The 24,881-nt window shown below is 45.4% G+C and overlaps 1 protein-coding gene across 1 annotated transcript in view; it reads left to right on the top strand.

Annotated features, from left to right (window-relative positions):
- The window catches only part of LOC119440268 (phospholipid-transporting ATPase ABCA3), a 144,291-nt gene that overhangs the window by 2,140 nt on the left and 117,270 nt on the right, over positions 1 to 24,881 (top strand). The window contains exon 2 of the mRNA XM_049662841.1: positions 4,455 to 4,712. Coding sequence (XP_049518798.1) covers positions 4,455 to 4,712 — 258 coding nt within the window. The remainder of the gene's footprint in view (positions 1 to 4,454; positions 4,713 to 24,881) is intronic.

Below are 24,881 nucleotides of genomic sequence, written 5' to 3'. Positions count from 1 at the left end.
GGCTGTGTAAGAGCGATAAACTGGCGTAGCTGACGGTGACGTGTCACCACCTGGCAGCATGGCGGTAGATTCGAAGTGGCGTCCGCTGCGAAGCTCCGTCGTCAGAAGTATTTCCATGCACCTCCACCAAGTAAATGTTACGTGGAAGCACAGTAGGTAAACAATTTACACGCTGTATTTACAAGGGGTAGCAGCAATGGCCAACATGGAACCCAGCAAACATCAACGCAAGGCACGTCAGCGTCCTCAGATCAGCCAGCGACCGCCTATGGGTACGTCCCACTAAATCCAAGTGTCTACGTACATCATCGTTTTCGTATAGCACGCAGCAATATGATAAGCTAATATGGATGGTGTTAATCGCGGTATAAAATCCCGGCCGCGGCGGCAGCATATCGATGGATGCAAAATGCAAAAACGCCCGTGTGCTTGCGTTGTATCGCACGTTAAAGAACCCCAGGTGGTCAAAATTAATCCTGAGCCCGCCACTACGGCGGGCATCATAAATGCAGAACTGGTTTTGGTACGTAAAACACCAGAAAGATAGATAGATAGAAACAAACATTGGCAGGAATAACGGAAGAATCCGACGTTTTATACTGTAAACTAGTTCCGTAAAAGAAAAAGGCGAAAGCTTGCACTACGCCGCGCAAAGCTCAAGACACAGCGAAGCTGGCCGATTGATTGCGTCTCTTGGTTATTGCTAGGTTATCTCTCTTTCTTTCTTTCTCTCTCTCTCTCATTTTGTCTGTCTCTCTCTCAAAGGAAATTGTGTTGCAATCGCCAGTACAATGCAACGATATGGTTCCCATAAATGCACGTTCAAGCGTGGGTGTATAGCACAGTGGTCATGACGCTCACCTTCGGACCGCGGGTACCCGGGCTCGAACCTTGCCTTAAAAAGAACTTTCATTTTGTTTATATTAAATGCCAAGCATTTCTTGGCAAACATTTGCTACTTTGACCGTATCTATCTATCTATCTATCTATCTATCTATCTATCTATCTATCTATCTATCTATCTAACTATCTATCTATCTAGCCACCTAAGACTTTGTGCTTTCATGGCCGTTTCGTTAACTTGGTATGTACCAAAATTGGCATACTATGACAAGAATATATGATGAACATAAATGATATGTCATGACATGAATATCATGAGATGCGTGTCATGTAGGTCATGAAACAGCCGCCTACGTCTTGGTGCTCTCAAGGTCGTTTTGTTAACTTGGTAGGTACCAAAATTGATATATTATGACAGGAGTGTATACCACAAACATAAGTGATAGGTCATTACAAAAAAATAATGACATGCGTGTCATGTAGGTCATGACAATGACCCAGCGAAAAAGTTTAACGCTCAAAAACTACTCAAATGGTTTCGGACGTGGGTACTAAGTCAAGGAAACAGTACACGACGCTGGTAGAAGTAATAGTCATGAGCATGGCTCAACAAAAATGACAATGACTCAGCAAAAAAATATTAACACTCAAATACCACTGCAATGGGTTCGGACCTGGGCACTTAGTGAAGGGAACACTAAAGGAAGATGATAGAAATCATAGTCATGAGCATTACTCAGCAAAAATGACAATGACTGAGCGAAAAAAATATTGTTACGGGCCGCCTCCTTGCATTAAGGAAGAAGACGGCGATCGCCGGGAAACGCTGCGCGTGGCCATCTTTTGACCATCTTAGCCATCTTGGCCATCTCTGCCAACAGTCCCTGTATATAAATACTGTTCCCCTTTTATCTATTTGACACCCCGTCACACATTGGTGGGAGGTGCTGGGTATTCTCCCCAGACGACGGAGCTCCGAAGCGGTCGGCGCTGCGGTGCGACCACCATGGCACACCAACCGGAATCTGCTTCTGCGCCGCGGACACCGATTGTAGAAGTCCAACCCCGAGACCCTGGAACGTTCAACGGCACCGATGGTATCGACGTTGAGGAATGGCTCACGCTATACGAACGGGTGAGCGACTCCGACCACTGGGACCTGACAGTCATGCTGGCCAATGTGGTGTTTTATCTTAGTGGAACGGCGAAGTTGTGGTATGACAATCACGAGGCCGACTTTGGGAGCTGCGCTACATTCAAACAAAAGCTCCGTGACCTGTTCGGTCAGGCCTCCAGTCGGAAAATCGCTGCGAAGCAACAGCTGTCAACTCGCGCTCAGACGTCCACGGAATCGTATTTGTCTTACATACAGGATGTGCTGGCGCTGTGCCGTAAAACTGACAGTAACATGCCAGAGTCTGACAAGGTTGGCCACGTCCTCAAAGGGATAGCGGACGACGCCTTCAATCTGCTCATGTGCAGAAATTGTGCTACCGTCGATGCCATGATCGAGGAGTGTCAGCGCTTCGAGCAGGCTTAGAGCCACCGTATTGAACGACCATTCGCCCGGCTTCCCAACATCGCTGCAACGTCTTCGTGTGAAGAGCGGCCGCAATCTAACCTTTCGCCGCCGTCGGCCGAATTGACGAGGATTGTCCTCCGTGAAATCGAGGCAATGGCTCCCGCTAGCCTCTTTACCAGCTCTAACGCCGGCGACTCGAGCACACCAGCAGTTTCACTAGTCCAATCCTTCGTGCGAAACGAACTCGCGAATCTCGGGGTTCACGCTGCTTGCGCCATTGTCAGCCCTACATTCACTTCCGGGGCCCCGACATTGTTCCCTCGGTATCCACGGTTCGCTCCACGATCGCGAAACCCTGCTGATTGGCGAACTGAAGACAATCGGCCCATCTGCTTTAACTGCCGCCGTGTCGGGCACGTTGCTCGCTACCGTTACAACCGCAGCCACCGGCACCTCTGCTTTTCTTCGGGATCTCTTGTGCTTCTCTGGACTCCTTCTCGTCGCGTCGGTCTCTCCGAAAAGCTCTTATCGCGTTACACCAGACCTTACAAGGTTTTACGGCAACTTAGTGACGTGAACTATGAAATCACGCCACTGAACAGTTCTTCGCCATCTCGTGACGTCGTGCCCGTATCCCAACTGAAGCCGTACTTTTCCGTCGCCTCCTCGTGTAATTAGTCTGCGCCGAGACGGCGCTCAGCCCGCCGGGGCGGTTAGATGTTACGGGCCGCCTCCTTGCATTAAGGAAGAAGACGGCGATCGCCGGGAAACGCTGCGCGTGTTCAGCCATCTTGGCCATCTCTGCCAACAGTCCCTGTATATAAATACTGTCCCCCTTTTATCTATTTGACACCCAGTCACAATATTAACACTCAAACGCCACTGAAATGGGTTCAGACGTGGGTACTAAGTGAAGGAAACACTACAGGATGCTTGTAGAAGTCATAGTCATGAGCATGACTCAGCAAAATGACGACTCAGCGAAAAAAGTATAGCACTCACAAAACACAAAAATTGATTTGGACGTGGGTACTAAGTGAAGGGAACACTAAAGGACGATGGTAGAAATCAGTCATGATCATGACTCAGCAAAAATGACAATGACTTAGCTCAGCAAAAAAAGGATTAACACTCAAAAACCACTGGAATGGGTTCGGACATGGGCACTAAGTGAAGGAAACGCTAAAGGATGATGGTAGAAATCAGTCATGAGCATGACTCAGCAAAATGAGAATGACTCAGCGAAAAAAAGATTAACGCTCAAAAACCACTGGAATGGGTTCGGACGTGGGTACTAAGTGAAGGAAACACTAAAGGATGTTGGTAGAAGTCATATTTACGAGTATGACTCGTGAATATGACTTCCCTAAGGTCTCTTAGGGAAGTCATATTCTTCTCCCCCTTCTCCCCGCCACTACCTTGCCCGAGGGCACGCTACCTTTACCTCATATAGTCATATGACTTCCCTAAGGTCTCTTAGGTGTAGCTAAAGGGACTCCTGAGGACTCATGACTTGAATGTCATGACTTGCGTGTCATGTAGGTCATGAAAGAGTATTTATGCTCTCATGGTCGTTTCGTTAATTTGTTAGGCTCCCCGCACACTGCTTCGCATAACAACGATAGCCACATGGCGTGGGATCTGCCGGCTTTATTTATTTATTTATTTATTTATTATTTATTTATTTATTTATTTATTTATTTCTCTCGGGCGGCGAGCGCAGACGCGCCAGGATGACGTCATGGCGCATGCGCAGTAGCGCATGCGCCGTAGATGGCCATGGCCATGGCCAGTAGATGGCCATGGCTACGGCGCGGCAGTTTCGTGCCACACGCACAAATTGCGGCTCGCCTAAACTGCGGAAGAAGACGACGCTCGAGTCAATGCTGATGATGATAATTCCGTCGCATACGCACAAACTACGGCTGGCTTAACCAGCTTCGCTGTTAAAAAATAACAAAACCACCCTGACGATGGTTGTCAATGTAACCGAATGTCCCCTCCCTCTCTCCTTGCCGCTAACCCCCGCAATTTTCTTGCTTGAGAGCACGCACCCGTTCTCTCGGCACATTCCCTTGCCTTCCCGTAGTTCTTTCCTGGCAGCAGTGGACCGCGAAGGCACCTACTCATGCTTGATGTGTCGGCGTCAATGCCGTCAGAGTTCTATGGTGCACTCGTTCGCCTGCGTCTACGGTGTAGACTTCGTGGGCAAGAATCCGCCTTGGATTCTCGTCCGCAGCATTATCCGCGACTGCACCTGGCAACCGCCGCGGGTGGCCAGCAAAACGGGCTACGAACGAGCGGGCGACAACCTCGACCCCCTTCTCCCCCACTACCTTGCCCGAGGGCACGCTACCTTTACCTCGCCTTGCCGCGACGAATCACTAGCTTACACCAAAATTGCCGGATGGCGCCTCACTGGTACCCGAGGCGGGAGCTCATGAAGCCACCGGAAGATCCGCCGCTTGTCCCGGAAGCTGCCGTCTGCGGCGCTTTTCAATGCGCACACATGAAGGATTGTCGGACTGCAGATGCTTCTCTAATCAAAATTTTCTGCCTATGTTCTTTAGATATCACTTGCTCGTGGTCGCTAGAGCAACACAGAGATCATGGGGCAAAAAGAAGATGCAAAAAAAAAACTTTGGCTAAATACACTTTTTGAGAGGAAAACATACAGGGTGTTTCAGTTAACTTGGGCTAAACATTAAAGATATGCAAATGCTACGTAGCTGGACAGAACCAAGGTAATGTTGTTTGCCGTCGCTTGGAGATACTCAGATCATTTTTTGCATCCCACACAATTAGATAATTAGTCTTAATTATTTATCAACTTTTCAATTATTATAACTAGACGAAAAGTGTCAATGATAAAATGGTAGAGCTGCAAGAGAAACTATTAATACAGCTTTCTTTTGCTCAATACGCGCCGCGTAAAAGTTTTTTCGAACGTGAAAGAAGCCCGCGAATACATGCAAAATTGCCGCGGGACTGGCCGCTCGAGATACTTTGCGTGTATTCGCTGGTTTCTTTCACGCCCGGAAAAGCACTCTTATGAAACACGTATTGAGCAACAGAAAGCTGCATCAGGAGTTTCACATGTTGCTCTACAATTTTGTCATTGACACTTTTCGGTTAATTATAATATAAAGGGGGTTTATTGGAGTTCGTAGCGACAGCGGGTCGTAGGTTGTACCAAGCCCAGTCCTCTCGCTCGAGCTTCTGCTGCGCGCTTGATGCTGCTGATGCTGCTGACTCTGCGTCGACGTTCGTCATCTTCCTTACAAGGGCCCCGCGGAAATAAAGGAGCCATCCTGGCGACTTAGTTGTCCGGAAGGACGATAGAAAGGTGATACGGCTTGAGGCGCTGAACGTGAACGACTTCCCGATTCCGACGTCGCATGTCGGACGGCGGCGTGAGCGGCTCAACCAGGTAATTAACGGGTGATGTTCTCTCGAGAACGCGGTATGGCCCGTCGTACTTCGGAAGGAGTTTTGAAGCGAGCCCAGGCGTGTGGTGTGGCACTAACAACCAGACGAGGGCGCCCGGGAGAAAATTGGGAGTCGAGTTCTGGGCGTCGTGAACGGCTTTTTGACGGTTCTGGTCGTCTGAGGTGAATTGGTGGGCCAGCTGGCGACATTCTTCGGCGTGTCTGGCTGCTTCCTGAGATCGGCAGGCATTCGGATGGGTCCGGCCGGTAGGGCAGAATGGTGTCGATTGTGTGCGAAGGATGACGGCCGTAAAGAAGGTAAAAGGGTGAGAATCCGGTAGTGGCCTGAGTCGCGGTGTTGTAGGCGTAGGTGACAAACGGAAGAACTAGGTCCCAATTAGAGTGATCAGGTGAGACGTACATGGCGAGCATGTCACCAAGAGTTCGGTTGAAGCGTTCCGTGGTACCGTTAGTCTGTGGGTGATAGGCAGTGCATTTACGATGAACAATAGCGCATGCAGCAAGCAGTTGTTCGACGACTTCAGATAAGAAGGTGCGGCCTCTGTCGCTCAAAAGTTCACGTGGCCCTCCATGACGGAGAAAACGGCGCAGTATGAAATTGGCGACCTCCTGCGCCGTAGCATTTGGTAGAGCAGCAGTCTCCGCATAACGTGTTAAGTGGTCTACCGCAACGATGATCCACCTGTTGCCGGTAGGAGTCAACGGAAGTGGCCCGTAGAGATCTATGCCCACGCGATCAAAGGGTCGGGATGGGCATTGTAAAGGCTGGAGTTCACCGGCGGAGTTGTGCGGTGGCGCTTTGCGACGTTGGCACTCATGACAAGAGCGGACGAAGTTGCGAACAAAATTGTACATTCCCCGCCAGTAATAGCGGTGTCGAAGTCTTTCGTAGGTCTTGAAGACTCCCGCGTGGCCACACTGAGGGTCGACGTGTAACGAGGAGCAAATCTCGGATCGCAAGGTTCGCGGAATGACGAGTAACCATGTGCGACCCTCTGGGGCATAGTTGCGGCGATACAGTAGCTGCTCTAGAATCGCAAAATGAGGAACTTGGCGCCGAAGCGTTCGTGACGCTGGAACTTTCGACGTATCCGAGAGAAGGTCGAACAGAGATGCAGTCCAGGGATCATCACGCTGTGCAGAGGCGATAGTGTCAAAGTCCAGAGATGACAATGTGCACTGGCAGGAGAAGTCGTGACTGGCCTTCGGGGGAAGCGGTGATCGGGATAGCGCGTCAGCGTCGGAGTGCTTTCGCCCGGAACGGTAAACCACGCGGATGTCATATTCTTGAATTCTTAATGCCCAGTGGGCGAGGTGGCCCGATGGGTTTTTTAGCGTCGACAGCCAACATAGTGCGCGGTGGTTGGTCACTACGTCAAAAGATCGGCCGTATAAATATGGGCGAAATTTGCCAAGCGCCCACACAATGGCCAAACACTCCTTTTCTGTTAAGATGTAATTGGCCTCCGCCTTGGTTAACGTGCGACTCGCGTATGCGACGACGTATTCTGTGTGGCCAGGTTGACGTTGTGCCAACACAGCACCAAGGCCTACACCACTTGCGTCAGTATGAAGTTCGGTTGGCGCTTGAGGGTCAAAATGGCGAAGAATGGGTGGCGTCGTGAGAAGACGGCGCAAGGTTGTGAAGGCGTCGTCACACTCTGGAGACCATGATGAGAGATCTCTAGAGCCACCAAGGAGCTGCGTGAGAGGTGATATAATTGACGCAAAGTTTCGAACGAATCGCCGAAAGTAAGAGCAGAGGCCGATGAAACTGCGTAGCTCTTTGATAGTGGTAGGTTTTGGGAACGCAGTAACAGCACGTAGCTTCTCGGGATCCGGGCGAACGCCCTCCTTTGACACGACATGGCCTAATATTGTGAGCTGACGAACAGCAAATTGACATTTCTTCAGGTTAAGTTGCAACCCGGCGTTGGTCAAGCAAGTGAGTACGTGCTGGAGGCGGAGCAGGTGCGTTGCGAAATCAGGGGCGAACACCACAATTATTGGAGTTCGTAGCGACAGCGGGTCGTAGGTTGTACCGAGCCCAGTCCTCTCGCTCGAGCTTCTGCTGCGCGCTTGATGCTGCCGATGCTGCTGACTCTGCGTCGACGTTCGTCATCTTCCTTACAATAATAATTGAGAAGTTGAATAACTGATTAAGGCTAATTATCTAATTAGGCGGAATGCAAGAAATATTCTGAGTATCTCCAAGCCACCGCAAGTAACATTACCTTGGTTCTGTTAGCTACGTAGCCCCATTTGCATATTTTTAATGTTTGGTCCAAGTTAACTGTGACACCCTGCATACACATCAGCTTGACCACCTTCTCGAAGTGGGCCTTTCGGCCAGTGACGTTTACGCTTGTCATCGCGATTTTACACTGCGATTATGTTTATTTGCGATATGCTCAGTCATGGCATGTTTGCAACGACTAGATTTGTTTATGGCTTCTATTTCGCTCGTGGGGCACTGGGTGCCGTTTCAGCTTTGCCTACGTTGGAAAGGCTTCGGGAATGCTACCCTATATGTATCCTATATATCAGTGCAGCAATAACACATGGCCATCTGCGGCCGCAGTGTGCAAACGCTACAGTATTCTGTTTTGTGTTCGGGGCAGCTTATCGCAGCCACTATTGCCCGGCAGCTCATACTTGGCTCCAAATGTGCATGGCCTACACATCTTCAGGCACTTGATGCCACTCATTACGACGATGTGGTAGCTCTTTAATGTGAAAATCAGCTAACTATAGCCATTTGTTTACTGTACACATTTGTTTATATATATTGCGTGACAGGTGAACCGAAGCGGCGGCACTTAACTGTTACAGTTAAGGGCAGACGGTCAGCACGGTCACGCAGTGACCCAATTCGCAGGTGAATTTGGTACATTCAACACTGCATTGATTTTCTCTCACCTGTCACCTAAAGGACAAAACTGTACACGTAGACACAGTATGTGCGTATATCAGCACGCAGCTCTGGGTCGCGAAGCAATATTTCAGCGAAGAAACGCTGGCGAAAGCACAAACATACATGCAAGCGGCGGGGCAGGTAACCCGCTACTGGAGCCCGCTGGCGACTATCCCTCACAATGGGGGCGCGAAAATTGGTGTGGTTAAGCTTGGTTTAACCCTGGTTGATAGCGAAAGCTTCACTACCCTGGCTATAGGCCCATTCTCGAGCTGTGGCCGAGGTGTGGTTTCGCAATGATATACAGACATGTTTGCAATGAATACAGTGGTTTATTCATCATTTTTGGGGATCATTAAAGTAGTGAGACTTGGTTGCAACTCGCAGCCGGGCCCAACTCTACTGGGGCAACGGCGGCAATGTCTCCTTTCAGGGCTCTGTAACAGCCTAAACATAGGCCTGCGTAGCGTGAACGCGCGCACACGTTATGTCACGTTGGCGAGAACAGCGGCTATACACTGTTAACAGGTTTTACTCTTTTAGGGAGTTTTAGGCTCGTTGCATAACTCACACCCTAATGGGAGCACAAGAAACTCCATCAGAATGGAGTTTTTATTCACACCCTTGTTGTTGGAATTTTTTGGGGGTACCATGGGAGTTTTGTATAGTTCCTTTAAAAGATATCGCTGCTGGCGTCTTTATGAGGAAAGTTAGGAGTTTTTTATTACTGCTTTGAACACCGGGACTGTGGGAGGTTTTATGAGGTACCCTGGGTGCCTTTATAGGTTTGCTTGGGTATTTTATTTTGCTTCTTTTGGGAATTTAAAGGAGAAACGATGGGAGCTATTACGAACGTATTTTCCGAGTGGCGTAGCTTCTTGAGGGAGTTTTTAAGGATGCCTTTGGGAAATTATTTTTACTTCTAATGGGAGTGCTTAGGTGTAAATATGGGAGCAATTGCTTCCATATTTTGGGAGCTTTGCTTGAGGGAGCTCTTATGGATAGCTTTGGGAATTAATTTTTAGCTTTTTATGGGAATATATAGGAGAATGTCTGGGAGTTCCTCTTCACACCTTTAAGGAGCTTTGTTTTAGTTAGGGAGTTTTAAACAAATGTTTTGAGAGTACTTTTAGCTCCTTTTTGGAGCTTTTACAGGAAGCTCTGGGAGTTTATTAGGCTCCTTTTGGGAATTTTATGAGGCTGAAGGGAGTTTTTTTGTATGTGTGTTTAGTAGAATGGGCCCTTTGAGGAGCTCCGAGATGTATGACAAAGCAATAAAGTGTCTGGAAATTTATTGTAATTCCACAACCAAATGTGCCAGCATGATAGTACAATCAACAATTGTTGGCATAGTGAAAGTGAATTGATTCAATAAATTGGATATAAACAAGTATGACAGAGAATTCAAGCATTTGAAAAGCTTCAGTACACTTATAAATCTACAAGTGCAGCCAAGACCAAAAGTGAGTAGCTCAAGACAACACCATGAGCTATTCGGCAATCCTTGTATCTGTTTGAACAGGTCACACTTCTTTTTGCAAGTAAAAGAGCATGCTACAATGAATGATGCAAAGTAGGCCTGACAGCAGCAATGACCCGAAGGAAAATAAACAAAGTACTTTTGAGTACCTATGCTATTTCGAATTGATATCTACAAACAACTTACTCCCACATACTATGCTCGCATGTAACATGCAGCTGCAAAGAAAAAAGAAGCCAAGGGCGCACACCCCACTCTGAATCAATTTCCTTAGCAATGTGCAATACCTGAAATACAAACTACCCAAATAGTGAACATGACAAAAGTTCACAGCAAGATGGTCACAATGTAACAGTAGTCAAGCAGGTGATGTCTCAGGCTGAGGTTAACAATCTAACAAGGGGACTAGTAGACAACTCCAGCTGACAACAATGCATATGTAGATGTCACTACATAGGTGCTTGTTGCGATGCCACCTGACCCTAGTTGGCATCAAAGAGGTTCATTAAAGATTGGCACATACACAAGTTGGTGTCAAAGAGGTTCATTGAAGACCTGCATATGCCGATGCAGTGGCCCCAGGGGAACATAACCAGTGGCCTCAGTGGTGCTAACCTATTGCAGCCCCAGGGGCACATACCGAATTTGCACAAATATAGCGAGCTTTTTCAAAAATTCTTTCCTCAAAATGTGCCTTGCGTTATATAACCAACACCGGCACAAAGACCAACACCAATGTCAGCAATCTGAGTGGTCTGAGGAAACTCCCCTATTTCTCCCACACACCTTACCTTCATAACTAAACCATCATGTTGAGCATTTCAACTTGCCTCACCCTACTCTATGCAACCCTGCTTATTCTCCTAGATGTCTATGGAGTGGGGAAAAGTGGACTATATAAATGCTGCCAAGGAAAACAGTTGTTGCCCTAGCAAAGACAACTCCCCCTGTTGAAAACAATTTACCACCTCATACAACACCTGTTTCACCACTGCTAATCACCTTCAGCTGTATATTGCATATCACAAAAAGCAGCAATTCAACTATAATTTTGCTTTTACACTGAAACATGAAAATTTCTATAGGATGTCAAACATTTAACACATGAACCTTTAACAGTGCCCATAAGTGTGAAATTCTCTCATAGGCGAAGCGGGAAACACTTTACCACCAAGGCTGTACACATATAGCATCATTACGAACATTTTCCCTGCACAAAGTTCTAGCACCCTGACGGCACGGAGTGCTGCATGGAGCCAAGCATGTATTTCAGAGTAGGCATTTTGTATTTTCTTCTGCCATATGGAACATGAAGATCAAGGAAGGTAGGCTGATGATGCTGTGCAAGCAGTGGTGACCTTGAAAAGGGAAGGAATCCACACGAAAAGCCTTGGCGTATTGAAATGGCAGTGCATGGTATGGAGCACCCTGAAAAACAAAAAAATGGATTATATACTACTGTACTTGCAAACTGATACCATATGAATATTTAAACATAGCATCACAAATTGCAATAAAGTAGAAAGATGGGCGAGTTGGAAAGGATGCACTTATTGGTCAGCCCGAGAACAATTGAGAACACAGAGGTAGAGTGACACAGGATGAGCGCTAACAAAAAACTGTCAGCACTCGTCCTGTGTCCCAAGTTGTTCTCTCGCTGACCGATAAGTATGCCTCACAAATGATTTGACAGTGCTTGGCTAACCAATGCCACAACACCAAGTGTACTTTGGCTATCTCAAGTTAAGAAAAACGACAGGCAATCACTACAGTTGCAGACTGCCCACAGAATATTGTGAAAATTTCACATCATATGAGCATCATTATTATCTTATGGTCTAAGGTAAAACATTAGGGGTGTGCGAATAGCGATTTTTGAGACCAAATTGAATACTTTTCAAATAATGAACAGCCGTTATCACAATTAATATAAAACGATGTTCGCATCCTACTATCATCTGTCATCTGTTTCTGTCATCAGTATAGTAAATAATGAAGTGTTGCTTCTTAAAACAATAAAACAGCAGTGGAAGCAAACAAGTAGTTTCTTCACATGCACATGACTCTTCAGAGTGCGAATGATCGTTGTATAGCCTGTAAAGTATGGCTACCTAAGTGACGTAACCTGGTTTGTGCGTATTATCAGGTTTTGTCTATATTATGCCCATGGGCATGAAAATTTAACGTACATTTACTCCAATGTTATGTTCAATTGGCCGCAGTTCACATTTTGAAATATTCGAAAAGTAATAAAATATTCATTAAAATTAAATTATGGGGTTTTACGTGCCAAAACCAGTCCTGATTATGAGGCACGCCGTAGTGGGGGACTCCGGAAATTTTGACCACCTGGGGTTCTTTAACGTGCACCTAAATCTAAGTACACAGGTGTTTTCGCATTTCGCCCCCATCGAAATGCGGCCGCCGTGGCCGGGATTCGATCCCGCGACCTCGTGCTCAGCAGCCCAACACCATAGCCACTGAGCAACCACGGCGGGTAATAAAATATTCGAATTTATGAATAGTGACTATTCGATTCGACAACCGAAGCGAATAGGACACTATTCGATTTGTTATTCTGAAAGTTTCAGATATTGGCAAACCCCTAAGACATCTTGGCACACTAAAAGCTACAAACAAGTTTTTTAATAACCATGAAAATTTGCAGAACATTTTATTAACTGATATGGACCGTAATATTTTTCATCTGCAAAGGGTGTTTCTTCGATCTGATTTGATGGACCTTGGAACAATTTCTGAAGTGTTTTCATCAAGCTAGAGTGGCTTATAGGAACCAATAATGAGATTTAGGAACCCCTATTTTGTAGCGAGGAAAAGAGCTTATGATTAAAGGAATCTATAGCTGCAGTGATTAAAAGGTTCTGAATTTTCTAATTAACTGTTTACATCAGCGGAAGCTCTTTAATTATGTAATAGGATGCCTAGCAATGCTGAAAATGAATGAAATCAAGACAACACATTCAAAAACTAATAAAATGTATGCGCTCTTGATAATAAATGTAACATGTTTTATTTGTGACCGGATTATGCAAGGGCACCAGAATGTGCATATCTTCGCAGTGCACATACAGTTCACCAATTAACAATAATCAATACAGATCAACATCGTAAAGCAGCACATGGGTACTGGGGCTTTCTTCACATTGGCCTAAAAACCATCACGAGCATTCGACCATCTCATTAACACAGCACTCATAGCTTGCTTCAATTCAATAAACTTTCAGATGTGCAGAATTGCTTAAGAGCTTTTAAGCAATCGGCATGGCACTTATATTATGGTTAACTTGTTGCCTGTAAAGGTGGTAAATCACGTGAACTGCTAGTTCTGTCCTCCCACTGAAAATTTCAGCTATCGCTGCTGAAAATGTGAAGACAAAAGCATTGTAGGAGCTATTTGGAACCTATTAATGTTAGGAAAGAAGATAATATGCAATATTACGATTTGCTTAAGAAGGTTCAGAGACCCGTGAAAGATGTCGCTATGTGCATTGCCATGCTGACATAGCAGGCAGTTAGATAAAAGAAGGGACAATGAAAAAGTGGCATGTAGATTACACGGATGCAAGAATTCTGCTTCACTTTATAGCTGCAAAACCTAACAGTTACAGAAGTGCTTCAACTGAAAAAAAAGATATTTAGCAGCATGTTTACCAAGTCACCCATAGCCTTCAGCTTGTAACAAATTCGTATGCTATAAGTGGTTTGGGCTCTTCAAAGACAGACATCTGGCAAGTAAATGCAAGAGCACAGTGAAATGCCACCAGTGCTCCAGAAAAATGATAATGTGGTAAGGGAAATTACAAAAACAAGAATGCGGATGAAAAGAAGACCAAACTGCCCCAAAGCCTTATTTTAGCAATGTGTGTAAAATCTTATGAAACATGATTACAGTACTAAGAATGACAAAACACCAAATGCACAGAATGGTTGCTAGAAATCAACTGACCTCACTACAGTGATTACGCACATTAAAACCTAGCATTCACAATAAAATCTCACAATGCACACATATCATACATCAACAAGTAATTTCTCTATTCCAGGCCCTTGTGGAAGGTGCGTTAATGCAGTTATTGCTTTCTTGTACGGTCTAGTACATCAATCTGCACTTTTCTGCCATGCATTTTCGAAGTACATGTGTACAGTCATAATTTGGCATGCTTTGGCATCTTTTACAATGTTTCGTGAAATCCACATGCTGCTAACGCCTAAATCTTGCTCGATGCTCCTGCAGCCTGTCATTAACGCAACTCCTGGTCAGCGCAATGTAACACTTGCTGCAGAAGAAGGCATTAAAGGCACTCAAAGGTGCCTCAATGACAGGCTGAGGGAGCCTTCGGTGTAGGTTAGGGCGTTAGCAAGGTCAGGACAACTTACAAAATGTGGCAGCACAAATACTCGGAAAAATCTAAAGCTGAAAGTGCACACTGATATATAAGTCCTTTTCCAAACAAGAAGCCAATAAATGCAATAGCAAACATATTGGTATCTTGACTAGAAATATTGATTACTTGAACAATATGTCTAATGCATGCATCATAGGTAAAATGAGTGATATATCTGATATGTCATGTATAGTCAAATATTGCCGCAAATGTGAGCCTTTCATGCATTTATGTAATCACTTGTGTTGTAAAACCAGTTGAAGTGCAGGGCCCGTTCTGTGCATTCATATGTATTTCATCTGATAGTGTAGTAACCATGTTTCCTAATGCAGGTAACCAACTCTCCCAGCTTTCAGAAATTGTATGCAGGGTATGATGGCATGAAAAACAAGGACATTGAAACACATATCAACAGGGCAGGCCCCAACTACCGTATTTACATGATTGTAAGTAAGTCAACCCCCCAAATCACATGTGTTAGGAAAAAAAAGGCATACACATGGGTACATTCCATAACAAAAATTTATAAGTAACACATGGCCGGCGGTCAAGTAAAACGTAGAGCTATAAAGAGAAACACATGAGTGGCATCTGCTTTTCCATTAACTATCGATACTCCCCCGGAAGCACCGGCATTCCGAGAGTCGGTGCCGCCGCAATTGGAACAACGGCCCTTCCATCAACTATCAGCAAAACCATTAGTGCTGTGTACGTTGTAAACCTGCTTAAAATGTTGAAAAAAACCCTTCCGAACAAACGCGCAGAATAGCTGAATGCTACAGCTAGACCTGTAGACAAAACATAAAATTGTATTTATATTGTAGCGCCCGTGATAACTCATTTCTCTCCTTATTGGCGGTGCCATGCTTTCGTTTCGATCCCCCACTTCAGATTTTCAAATTTAAAGAAATGGGTCACCTTACAATCGTGTAAATATGGTACCAACTGATTTTGCTCCTGGATGGAAACAAGTATGTATAATCATAATCACTATCAATGCTTCAATGAGGAAGTATTTGAACTCAGAACTTGCATGAAGAATGACTACGGTAGCCGCATGGCTGCACATGTCAAGAGCTGATGGTGCATCCCTATGTTCCTGCACACAAGGTTAGTTGCAAAAAGCCATAATAAAGCTGAGAGGGAAATGATTGAGGTTTTTTTACACTAGCAAACAGGGATTGACATGTGTCCGCAAACAATCACTGTCTCTGTGATAAAATCAGGTCAATTTTTTTTATAACGTTTACCCGCAATTCATCACTCACATTCTGACAGGTGCATATTTTGTTTCGCTACTGATTTTTGTGCCCCATATAATATTAACCCTTTCCGTCCTCAATTTTATTTTCAGAAAACCACTGAAGTTTCCCAAATTTTTATGAGTGATTCATTGTGAAGGTTTTATTACTGCAATATCTGCTGTTCATTTATTATTTTCTGTATTCTTTTACTAGCTGTCAACTATACTTTCATGTTTTTAAGTTCCAAATAGGCAAGGGCACAGAAAGTTTACATGAAGCACGGTATTCCTACGGAGCAGTATTTATGATGATGAAGAAGCCAGTGATGTGAAGATGACGATTGGAGGCTAGCGTGGGCTGTTCCCTTTTGGTAAAGTGCGGCATATTCATTTGTAAATATACTTGTATATAGCTTCTCATCTGCGTCTTCCCACATAACATGTTTGGTGTAGGTGCTGGGTAATAAGATGTGGAACAGGGCGGGATCGAAGAATTCGAGCAGGCATCAGGGCGATGGGCCGAGCAGGCAGAGTGAAGACCCATGTTGGCGAACCCGTGGCATAAAGCATGACATGTTGACCGCTAATCAAGGACAAAGACAGAGAAAGAGAAGCACGAAACGATGACACTGGTGGTAACATGCAGTAAACACAAATTAGGCCAAACTCAAGTTATCCTCTTGGCATACAACTGCCTGAATCAGGGAAACCGTGACTGCAGGTTTGTTGGCGGAGCTGGATTCGAAGGCAGCTGGATAGGCAGCTTCAATTTCTCGCCGGAGGTTCCGGGAAACATCGCTAGTGTTGTTGGGATGGGGAGCGTCGGCACAGGAAGATGTTGCCGAGGTGCTTGATAGACGGGCAAACTGTTGGTTGACATGGCGGCTTTTTGCGGGTTTCAGCCAGCAGCACTCTTTGATGGCTGCATCCACCGTCGCCTCGTTGTTGAAGACGAAAAAGTTGAAGGTGTCATCGACGCTAACTTTGAGAATGTGTGAAACCATGTCTGGTTCAGTCGCATGCGTCAACTTTGCGGCACAGAGCCAGGACTTGTTGAATCCATGTGACATACGGCTTTCTTGACGTCAGCACACGGCTGGATAACGCCTTCTTCGAGGCAAGTTGGTGACTGTGAGGGTTGCCGAACAAGTGTCAAAATTTTTGTTTAAGCATATCTCAACTGGTGAGCTCATCTTCGTGTGTCCGTAACCATACTCTAGGTGTGCCAACAAGGTAAAATACTACGTTGGCAAGCATGACAGTAGGGTCCCACCGATTATTGGTGCCTCGTTCGTGCAGTCTGATCCAGTCCTCCGCGTCTTTCCCATCTGTTCCCGAGAATATGCCAGAGTCACGGGGAGTGTAGTGCGATGCAGGTCATCGAAGTGGCAGCTGGTGTCAGAACCAGTTGAGTCGAGCTGTCGTCTCAGGGAGCCATGATGGAAGGCTCAATGTACCAACCACTGCAGAGCTTCCGTGACAAAGACAAGGAATGTCCATCTCGACTTAATATGTTATGTGGGAAGACACAGACGACAAGATATATTCAAGTATATTTACACGTGAATAATCTGCACTTGACCAAAAGGCAACAGCCTGTGCTAGCCTCCAATCGTTGTCGTCTTCACACCACTGGCCTCTTTGGTATCGTAACTACTGGTCCATAGCAATATCATGCTCCATATTGTTACACTTAATACCAATATAAACTGCTTTGGTGTTCTTACCTATTCGCAATTTAAAAACATGAAAAAAATGTTGATAGCTAGTAAAGGACAGCACAAAATAATAAATGAACAGCTGCAATTGCAGTAATGAAAGCTCTTCACAATGAATCACTCTTAAAAAATTTGGGAAATTTCTGTGGTTTTCTGAAAATAAAATTGAGCTCAGAACAGTAAGGATACAAAATATGCACCTGTCACAATTTGAGTGATAAATCGCAGGTAAGTGCTCTAAAAAGAAATGACATGTTTTTTTGGAACAGAAGTCAACCATGCTTTTGTTATCCCCCATGAAATGTGTTATTGCTAGCGCTGCATGGAAAGACAATCGCAAAGGTGTAAGCAAAAAAGTTTTTTTAAACAGGTCGCCAGGGGCTCAAATTTTCTTTGCAATTGTTAGTACAATGTTGATGCCTCCAACCATGACACATTAGAGCTTTCCAGCTCCAATTCTTTACTTCAGATCCAAAAACATGAATTCCGGCATTGAACAGGCGACCTTTGTCACTGCAGCCACCTCACTTTGCACTGCTACTTTTAAACAAGCCAGACTTCTGCTTCGTTTCCTCTCACTGTGACCTCAAAACATCTGTTTACTGCAAAATTGGTGCCTCTTATTAACACAGTCTTCACAACGAAATAATGAAAACATTGCCACTTGTCCATAGCACTCAGTAGGCGAAAATTCCCTGGACAAGTGAGACTCGTTACTGGCACAAAAAGAGCGATTGGGGTTTTAAATGCTCGCCTGCCTTCACGAATAAAATCAGTTGGTACTTAATGCCAGTGCTGTCGATGTGTTTCTTTGTGCTGATTCCTTCGTGCCATTATATGTCTACCAGTGTGTCTGACCAAGAAGCTTAAGCAGAAGCCGTGCTATATGTTATCCATTGTAATTTTATAAACACAAACAATGCCGGTAATGCAACTTGAGCTGTAACATGAACATAAAAGTTTGTTGGACCTTATATGTTTGTGGCATATAGGGCAATTCTACTTGTTCAGGTGGGTTACTGGAAGATGACATTGCTTGTCAAATAAGACAAATTCACTGGTTTCAAATATATTTCCCAAACTTACAAACAATAACATTCTAATTATTTACATTAGGGCATTTGTTGCAATTGTGGAATTGCAGCTGGGCAGAAGTGAAGTCAAACACATCGGCTAAGCAGAATTTAAAATTAGCTCAAGTGTCAAGATATCTGCAATCAAGAGTTCGACGAAATCCCCTCTGGTTGGGAAGTAACTGCATAACAGGAGGAAAAAAACAGAACGCCGACCAAAATTTTCTTGTCTAAAAATTCTTGACGTTTCAGCTTCCACACGAAAGCCTTGTTCACCAAGCTGAGAAGCAAAAAGCCTTCCGCTTAAATCTGCATCAATAATCGCTTCAGGCATCTTGCATATGTTGGCGGGAGATGCCATTCTTTCGAAACGATTAGGCGTGCGTGCTGTGGTTTGGATGGTCAGAGATTCCAGTCACTGTCGCTTCACCCGGTTCTTTTCTTGGGCAATGACTGAAGCTTGGCCCCAGTTGAAATCGTGTTGCTTGGTTTCTCCGTGTTCAGCGAGTGCAATGGAAGTGACTTTTTTTCATTTTTACATCGCTCATCCTTCAGGCGCCGCTCGAAACTGCCACTTTCACCAATGCAGACATATTTGCACCCGGTGCTCTTATATACAACGCCAGGGAATATTTCTTTTCTTAGTTTGTCCTTGACGTTTGACAAGCTCGTGACGTAACTTGCCGCTGGGAACATGGGCGACTTGCACACTATATTTACCAGGACACGTGCCAAAGCTTCGCTGATGCTAAGAACATATGAATGGCAGTGCGACGCTGCACAGGGGCATCACGTGGTTCCGTAGGATGCGAGGTTCTTTATCTGAGGAAGCAATAAAAATTTTCGTGTAGCTGCACACGCCAAGCTCGCGTCGAATGCAGGTCAATCGGAGTCCTAGTCTTCCGGCTTACAACACATCCTTTGGGCTCTTTGTATTAATGAGGAATGCCACGGACCACTTCTGGCACACAGGGTTTACAGAAGTGAAATGAAGATACCGCCCTGTGTGCGGGTTCTTCCAGTGAACTTTGAGGGAAACCACATCAAAAGACACCATGACTTCATCATCATCCACCTTGAGGTGTCCCGTACCTTGTCACTGAAGTCCTGTGAGTTCCGAATAAATGTGGGGCCACTCACAACAAGTGGAGCACATGCACGGTGAAGGTAACCGAACAGTTGCAGAGGGGGGAAACGCATGAAATCCACAATGGGCCGCATCGGAGTACCTGACTTGTGGATTTTTGGAAGAAAACATAGTGCCGGAGCTGAGCCGTTGTGGCAAAGCAGCGAATAATAAATGACTTGTGTTCTTACGGCATGTCGGCTAGAAGCTTTTCCAATACCGTTCCACCTTAAGTGTGGGCTCATGATTGAGGATGGTGTAGGCGCTCGGAGTGATCGACGAGGCCAATGGCATGCTCCACGGCACAAATAACATTTATTTTGGGTCAGGTGCAGAACTCGTGTTGAAGTTCAGTCCAAGTTCGAGACCGCCTAGCTCGAGCTGGCTAGGTGCGTGTGAAACAAGTCACACACCGCTGACTTGACCCGATTCGACATGGTGCTCCTGTGGCGCGGCATGAGACGTGCCAGTTTGTTTCGGTACGTCGTTTCACAGTGACAGGACTGAAGATGAGCCTTGAAGTTGGCATGTAGCTGAATGCTGGTGAATACATCAGGGAACTGGTGCTCAAGGCGACGGCGAGCAAAGAACAGATGATTCTGGAAGTCTCTGATGGTTGCTTTGCAGTCCAAGATCCTTACTTGAAGTAATAAGTGCACAGCTTTCGAGACAACTTTGTGTCCGAAAGCTGTGTGAACGGGTCTGAGCAGGCGTAGTGACTTTGGGATCAGGCCTTGGGTTTTGCACACTAAGTTCCAGGCTCACCTGAACTTCAATCTAACATGCAAAACCCAAGGCCTGATCCCAAAGTCACGACACGAGCTCAGACCCGTCGACACGGCTTTCAGACACAAAGTTGTCTCGAAAGCTGAGCGCTTATTACTTCAAGTAAGGATCTCGGACTGCAAGCAACCATCAGAGACTTCTAGAATCATTTGTCCTTTGCTCGCCGTCTCCTTGAGCACCAGTGCCCTGGTGTTTTCGCCAGCATCCACCTACACGCCAACTTCAAGGCCTCATCTTCAGTCCTGCCGCTTTGAAACTACACACCGAAACAAACTGGTACGTCTCATGCCATGCCACAGGAGCACCATGTCCGAATCGGGTCAAATCAGCAGTGTGCAACTTGTCTTCATACGCACCTAGCCAGCTAGCGCTAAGTGTTCTTGAACTTGGACTGAACTTCACACGAGTTCTGCACCTGACCCAAAATAAAAGTTGTTTGTGCCGTGGAGCATGCCATTGGTCTCGTCGATCACTCCGAGCGTGAAGATGGCCTGTACTCGTGTGATTAGCGTTCTCACCAAACTACCGCGTAAGCCACCTTCCGCCTTGTTGCCTGAGCAGCGAAACGCCATTAAGTCTCCACAGGAATAGCAGCGTAGTGATATTGCCAGCCGACAAGGGCAGTGCCACTGTTATATAAACACCAATGACTACATCAGTAAAATGTGGACCTTGTTCAAGATAAAAGCACCTACATCGATCCTCAATCATGACCCCACACTTAAGGTGGAACTGTATTTGGAAAAGCTTCTAGCCGACATGCTGCAAGAACACATTTATTATTTGCTGCTTTGCCACAACGGATCAGCTCCGGCACTATGTTTTCTCCTGAAAATCCACAAGTCAGGTACTCTGATGCTGCCCATTGTGGATTTCACACGTTCCCCTCTCTGCAAACTGTCCAGTTACCTTTACCATGTGTGTGCTCAACTTGTTGGGAGTGGCCCCACGTTTATTCACAACTCGCAAGACTTTATTGACAAGGTACACCCCCTCACAGTGAATGATAATGAAGTCATGATGTCTTTTGACGTGGTTTCCCTTTCACTTATGTTTCTGCGGCCCTTGCGGTGGACGCATGCAAAGCGGCCCTTCTGGCTGATGCGAAGCTATGTGAACGTATGGCAACTGAAGTACAGGGTCTCGCATGATTACTCGAATTTTGCTTGAAAAATACTTCAATTTCTGCAGTGTCACTTAAAGTAAGTGCACGGAACCCTTATGGGCACATCAATTTCTGTAACCACTGCAAATTTGCTATGGTTTCCGTGGAAAGTCGGGCCTTGGCTTCTTGTTCATCCTCCATGAAAGTTTTCTTCTGCTACATTCACGATTGCTTTGCATCTAAAAAAGAAACCCTGGCTGCCTTCACGGATCGCCTAAATAGCACTGAGGGTGCCATAAATTTCACTGTGAAGAGGAGACTCTGGCGCTACCTTTTCTAGACATATTGGTAGAACGGAATAGATAGTGGTTATCTCCCAGGAAGTTCATAGGAAGGACACGCACACAGGGCGGTATCTTCATTTCACTTCTGTAAACACTGTGTGCCACAAGTGGTCCACAGCATTATCGTTAATACAGAGCCTAAAGAATTTGTAGTAAGCCAGAACACTCGGCTCCGATTTAACCTGCATTCGACGCGAGCTCGGTGCGTGCAGCTACCCGAAACATTTTATCGCTTTTTTCAGAAAAAATAGCGTCGCGTCCTACGGAATCGCTGATGCCCCCGGCCAAGTCACACCACCATTCTATATGTTCCCAGCATCAGCGAAGCTTTGGCACATGTCCTGCGTAATAAATGTGCCAGCTGCCCATGTTCCCCGCCGCAAGTTACGTCACGACATGTCAACGTCAAGGACCACTAAGAAAAGAAAGTTCCCTGGCGTTGTAAATAAGATACCGTGAGTGGACTGCAATTATGTCTACGTTGGTGAAAGTAGCAATTTTGAGCGGTGCCTGAAGGAGCACATGAGCGATGTGAAAAAGCAAAAACTCCCTTCCAGTGCACTCGCTGAACATGCAGCCACCAACACGATTTCAACTGGGCGCCAAGCTTCAGTCATCGCCCAAGAAAGCTGGATGAAGCGACAGTATCTGGAATCTCTGACTATCCGAACCACAGCACACACACTTAATCGAAACGACAGCAATCTCCTGCCAAGATAGGCAGATGACTGAAGCGATTATGGACGGGATTTAAGTGAAGGTTCTTTGCCTCTCAGCTCAGTGAACAAGGCTTCCGCGTGGAAGCCGAAACGTTTAAGATTTTTTAAACACCATTTTGGTCAGCATTCCGTTTTTTCTTCCTACATGCTGTCAAGATATCTGTCCCCAAAATATCCACATTTACTTTGTTTCAGTTAAAATTGTTTCAAGAGCCTTTCTCATGCATTTCTGGAAAGCACTAGTTGAAAACGACCAGGAATGCTAATGCATGTTTAGAGTCTGTAAAGGAGTATGTTTTATCTAGGTAGTTACCACAGGGGGCCTGATCATAAGAAAGAAATTTACAGAATAAAATTGGGTTGGAGTGCATACAGCAGACATACCAAATCCTGATTGGGAGCTTACCACTGTCGTTGAAACAAAAAGTGTACAATCATTGCATTCTACGGTGATAAAATATGTGGCAGAAACTTGGAGGTTAACAAAGAAGCTCGAGAACAAGTTAAGGACCGCACAAAGAGCGATGGAACGAAAATGTTAGGCCTAACGTTAAGAGACAGGAAGAGAGCGTGTGTGGATCAGAGAGCAAATGGGGATAGCCCATATTCTAGTTGACATTAAGAGGAAAAAATGGAGCTGGGCCAGCCATGTAATGCGTAGGATGGATACCGGTGGACCATTAGAGTTACAGAATGGATCCAAGAGAATTGAAGCGCAGTCGAGGACGCAGAAACTAGGTGGGGTATGAAGTTAGGAAATTTGCAAGCGCAAGTTGGAATCAGCTAGCGCAGACAGGGTAATTGGAGACCACAGGGAGGGCCTTCGTCCGGCAGTGGACATAAATAAGGCTGATGATGATCATTCAACCTAGCTTGGCTCGCTATCTGTTTACCCCTTGTAATACCAAACACACTCTGAAAAAGGACCCAAGTATATACCAATGTTTTAGTCATTCGAAGAAACATAAACCAAAATAAGAGCATAAAATATGCTGCTTAAAATATTCATTTTGGAAGAAGGTTTGAAAAAATATTACAAGAAAATAAACTGATAGTTTGCTTAATCGCAGTGCTAATAAAGACATTGCTGCGCAGCTCCGATTTGTAAGGTTAGCTGAAAACATGTTTTTCTTTGCTCTACAACAGCAATACTACTCACTTTGATGAATGCCCGTGTAACTGGCTTCAATGGTTGCAAAGACTTCTAAGCAAGAAACACTGCACAGTGCCACGGCGCAATCGTCGCACCATGCCTTGATTTCCTTCAAGTGGTTATCTTTCAATCACTTGAGAAACGTTTTAAGCACACAAGCCTTTGTGGCTTTTGAAATTTAGCAGTTAGCGAAATGCACTTGGAGAAGTGGCGAGTGACAAGCTGTGACATACCTGCCAGGGAAAGGGTTAAGTGCATTTGGACTTACTAGCTTCAAGCCCTGCAACTACAATATACAATCTGTTCACTTTTTGGGGGCCAAAAACTGAACACAAATTTAACTGATCACTGAGATCTACACGCAAGTAATTCTGCCTTCTTAGTAGTCTACCTGATAATAGAGAACCAGGTTCAGGTGATCTTACTTCTAAATGAAAACAAGCTTGCAACTTGAAGCCCACAGTAGTAGCTCTGCATCTATGCCATCCACTGTTGAGCACAAGTCAACATGGATAATTGCAAAATAATTCAGGTTCAATGCTATAAATGCGTAAAAGATACGCTAAAGAAAAATATTGAGGTAAGCTAGATTGAAGTTCGGCTTCCGTAATCACGAATTTGTCATTTGTAGAGGAGAACAGAGCTTTTGTAAGCAAGAAAATGAGAAAATTGGAAAACCGAAGGGCACCACTGTTAAATTAAACTAAGTTCTGGGGTTTTACGTGCCAAAACCAACGATATGATTATGAGGAATGCAGTACGAGGGACTCCAATTAATGTTGCCACCTGGGGTTCCTTAATTGTACATGGTGTTTTTTGCATTTCACCCCATTGAAATGCGGCTACCACAGCAGGTTTACATCCCGTGCCCTCGGGCTTAGCAGCACACGTCAAACGCACAACTGGGATCCCTTACTTGTCCGCAACCTTCTGCAGTGAGTGTGACAATTGGTACACTGAAGCAGCACCTCCATCTGCTTAAACGTGCACTGTTGGCTTT

The sequence above is a fragment of the Dermacentor silvarum genome, chromosome 2 (assembly GCF_013339745.2).
Source record: "Dermacentor silvarum isolate Dsil-2018 chromosome 2, BIME_Dsil_1.4, whole genome shotgun sequence".
In the NCBI taxonomy this organism is placed as follows: Eukaryota; Metazoa; Arthropoda; class Arachnida; order Ixodida; family Ixodidae; genus Dermacentor; species Dermacentor silvarum.
Note: the sequence above shows the minus strand (reverse complement) of the source record. Positions and strands in the feature narration are given on the sequence as shown.